The following is a 4641-nucleotide window of genomic DNA, read 5'->3' on the forward strand; positions in this document are numbered from 1 at the left end:
GTGTGTGTGTGTGTGTGTGTGTGTGTGTGTGTGTGTGTGTGTGTGTGTGTGTGTGTGTGTGTGTGTGTGTGTGTGTGTGTGCGCGTATGCGTGCGTGTGTGTGTGGTGGGGGGGGAAGGCTTGTGCGTTATTTGATTTTATAATTTTGTATAGTTATTGACCATGAGTTATCGAGCTTCAATAAAAAATGTAATATAATTTTGCATTCAAAGGATAATTGCAAGTTTGCTGTATCGTTGTCTTAAAATTATCATTCGCAAGATTAAGTGTTAGAGTTCGATACGATTCCTCATCTACAATGAAAACGATACAAATAACGGTGCGATATTTAGAAACATAATTAAGAATATATAGTGAGCCTGTATACATAAAACTTTTTATACATAAAAAGTTGTCAATCATTCTGTTTTTGTCATTTTTTTATCATTATAGATTTATTAAATTGTTTCCATATTCTGTATTCTTTTATCGTCTACTCGTATATATTTACCAGTGGTACATGTTTTATAACGTAGAATTAAGAATTCTTAATAATTATTTACAATCTTTTACCAAGCGTTTTTACAATCCGATTTGAGCATGAAAACTGATAATGATGACGGTCATATAATGACTAAGATTACATTTTGCAGTCATGGCTGTTAAAAGATAAAAATTTCACGTGTTGTAGAAAGGATGTCGTATTGCCTTTTGAAAATACATGATAATAATAATTGTTCATTTGCGACAACAATGACACTGTATAAAAAAATAGTTTTTCAGAAAATATAAGTTTGAATATTTTAAATCATAAAAATTTTGTAATATTGATTTTAAAATACAATTTTAGTATAATAATAATTGATTATAGAAAGATAAATATATGTTCTTTTGTTCTTTTTTATGTTTTATCTTTTAATTTTTAATATTAATTAAGCTATGTGCTAATGTGTTCAAAATCTTGGGTAAAGATCGAATGGAATGATTGCACGGGAAAATAAGTGAACGGAGTGAAAGTGGCATCAAGGTTGCGAGCAGTCGTATGTACCTACGTACATACGTACGTACATACATACAATATCGCGGCGGTAATCGATGTTTAATCGAACAGAATTTGCGCGGCTTTGTTATTTCCATGTATAAAAATTGAAAGATATCTCTCAATTAAAATACCTATCTTCTCTAAGTTTATTTGATGTTTCTCTTTTTGACTTTTACTTTTTGACTAAACTGTCGGTTAATGGCAAATCCTATGTAATTTTATTATGTTAAAATTATTGTTATGAAATAGTCGACAATATAATTGAAGTTCTAATAAATGGAAACTCATTGCGTAAAATATTGAAAACGAAGAATTAATGTTCTTTTTCGAACTCTGTTATCTTTGGCTAGTCTTTCCTGATTCTTATCCTCTTTCGAGATTTTACCGTTGTACAGTTGCCATTTTGTGAATATGTTTTTGCAAAGTTTTGCAAGAATTCTTACTGGGAGAATGTCAGTTTCTCTGAATCATATAATACAGCGCAAAATTTGATATATGTAGAATAAAATAATTCCATTTAAAAAAAATCAGAATTTAAAGATAAGGGGAAGTAGAAAATGCGGTGAATATAATGCATTTCTATAAAGGGACTTTGAAATTTTTGTTAAATATAAGATATAACTATTTTTTAATGTTTCTGTCCAAATTAATTTTCGTATCTAAATTATATTTAATTTCAAAGCAATAATTTAAATTTAATGGAATTATCTTTAGTATTTTAATGGATATAATTTTTTGTTTATAACCGAACAACGATTGTTAGACAATTTAACGAGCAATAATTATTATTTGGATTGACATTATTCGAGCTCTTGTGTAGTAAATAATGGTCGAGAGCTGAAAAGCAATGATAAATAATTCTTTATTTATACTTTTCTTATATCTTTTTAATTCTTTCGATGTGAACATATATTATAATATATGCCTTGAGAAAATAATTTTTTTAAAATAATTTTTTTAACTTTGAAACTAAAAAAACTTATAGGAAAAGACAAAAGAAGAAAAATATTTGTTATAATGCTCTTGTTAATTATTTTGTTAATTATGTTGATTTGTTAATTATTTTTCAAAATTTTTTTAAAAACTTCGACTATCGATATTAAAGAAGATTTCCACACGATAACATTTTACATAAAAATTCGATATCCGAAATATCATATCAATTTTTTTTCAAAAAGCATTTTAAAACTTAAAACGCCTATCCGTACAACACAGATTATCATTACCTTACAGCAATATCGCTGCAATATTGCTGCAACATGCAATATTGCTGCAATGTTGCTGCAACTTTTGTACTATAGGGATACTGTAAAGTACTTTTATTTAAATTTTGTCCGATGATATTTCATCAAATTGCAGCGCTTCAAAGCAAGACAAAAATATTGCAAAAAATATCAATTTTCAATTTTATAGAATTTAGAAACAAGATTTCGTTAATAAATTTTATGTAATTTTGAAAAATAATTCACAGATCTAAAAATTCGAAGATAATGCATTGCGAAATTTCGTGAAAAATTAAATAATTAAAGTGCAAACCATTTTTTTCCGTAAAGTAGTTTTTTAAGTATAAACGTTTTAAAGTGTTTGACTAATATAAGCGTTGATTAAAAAGTCATTTGTTCATGTGAAATATGTGCAATGTTTTAGATATTAAACAAAACATTGCCGCTGTACACATTTTCACACGGATAGATAACTGTATGCAAAAATATCTGTTTCTTAGCTTTGATTTTTTTTGCTTCTTTCTTCAAAATTAAATAATTATATTATTTTTTCTAAATTAATTTCATACCGTGCGTGCTGATTAATTTTTAATTTTTCATTCAGATCATTCAGAATTGTCGCAAAAAAATTCTTAAAAAACAACGAAGAATACAATAGATAAAAAATATCAATAAAAACAGTTATTATTAATGATTTTAGTCTCATGATGAGTTAAATATTTTCTGCAATGCGATCGTATTCTATGTCATATGCAATATATGGATAAAACACAGATGAGAGAAATTCCATTCAAACGTAGCATGTTTTAATATCATCTTATTGTGTCCTAAAATTTTTGTATAAATGATTTACGAGTGCAGTAAACGATATGTTGCTTATTTGATAGTTCAAATATTATGATAACAATAAATGCAACAATTAACTGTAAAATACTTTCATTCTTCCCTCCTTCCTCGCCCCCCCCCAACACCTCCCCATATCATATCTATAAATGAGATGAAAGGAATCGGATGCGGCATATACATATATTATTTGATAATATTATTTGATTAACCTGAAATTTTAAATACCATAGAACAATATTAGAAAAAATTATCTTCATATAATAACTTTTAAAAGTAAAGACCACCTTAATATGAATATATATATGTAAAACTCGGTTAGTGTCCAAAACTTGTTGATACACCGCTTGTGGATAAATAGATCGAACTAAATTAACAAGTTGAAACGTCCTCTATTATTATTTTTACAATTTTTATGATAATTAATGAAGTATTAATTTCTAAAGAAGTATTAAGTTCTAAAGAAGTGAAATGGATATAGTTGACGCATTGGATAACTTCAAGATATCTTTCAGAATTTTTTATATGAAATATAAAATGATATTTTTTGAAGAATGTTCTTAAAGATACATGTATACATGTTAAAGTATAAATCTTTTATACCTTGATTTTGAACATTCTGCTGATTAGATAGGTAATAAACTTTAGGTAGGTAATAAAGCAAATAATTGCCAAAATTGTAAAATGATAGAGGACTACTGAATCTATTCTGCAGTTTAATTCGCTGTGTACCTGTCCACAAGCAATGTGTCAAAAAGATTGGCGGATAATATCCTGTACATATACGTGCACTAAATTTATAAAAAGCTGATGAAGAGGTCTCGGCCATTTTATAATTACTTTTGTACTAGAGCTCCGAAAACTTTTTAAGCAATATATTATGCAGAAATCCTTATATTAAATTGAGTTTAAATCGTAGACTACAATATCGACAAACAGTTATCGCAGAGAGCGATATCTTGAGCTATTTGAGCGGTCTGGATTAATGTTAAAAAGTTGGCTATTAATTAATTAATTCGGCGGTATGCCGAATAATCTTTGTAAATAATGTTTCATAAATAACGTCTGATTTGATTAATGAATGATTACGAATGATATATAATATACGCGAAATAATTGACGTTCATGCACATTTTAGCTTTAGTATAACGCTGCAGCAAAGTTGAGCAGAGAAAGAAAAGCCCGGATCCGATATGACAAGTCGTTTGTGGAAAGCGTTGTCGCGACGGCGTATAGAGCTGGAGAATGAAAATACAAAGGGCGAACGATTGGCACGGGTCCTCGATTTATTTGATCTGACTGCACTCGGCGTGGGTGCGACTCTCGGCTTAGGCGTCTACGTTCTTGCTGGTAGCGTCGCTAAAGAGACGGCTGGACCTGCCGTTTCCATATCTTTCCTTATAGCTGCTATCGCGTCTGCTTTCGCGGGTAAATTAAACCAAATCGGTTGCACATACAATCATTTACACATACTTGTGTACATTATATATATATATATATATATATATATATATATATATATATAATATATAATAATATATATATATAGTTAGG

The 4641-nt window shown here is 28.5% G+C and overlaps 1 protein-coding gene across 1 annotated transcript in view; it reads left to right on the top strand.

The window, feature by feature from the left end:
• The first annotated feature begins 4280 nt into the window (after positions 1–4280).
• The window catches only part of LOC105624945 (high affinity cationic amino acid transporter 1), an 8245-nt gene continuing 7884 nt past the window's right edge, over positions 4281–4641 (top strand). Inside the window, exon 1 of the mRNA XM_012206288.1 lies at positions 4281–4515. Coding sequence (XP_012061678.1) covers positions 4281–4515 — 235 coding nt within the window. The remainder of the gene's footprint in view (positions 4516–4641) is intronic.

This window comes from Atta cephalotes, assembly GCF_000143395.1.
Source record: "Atta cephalotes unplaced genomic scaffold scaffold00097, whole genome shotgun sequence".
In the NCBI taxonomy this organism is placed as follows: Eukaryota; Metazoa; Arthropoda; class Insecta; order Hymenoptera; family Formicidae; genus Atta; species Atta cephalotes.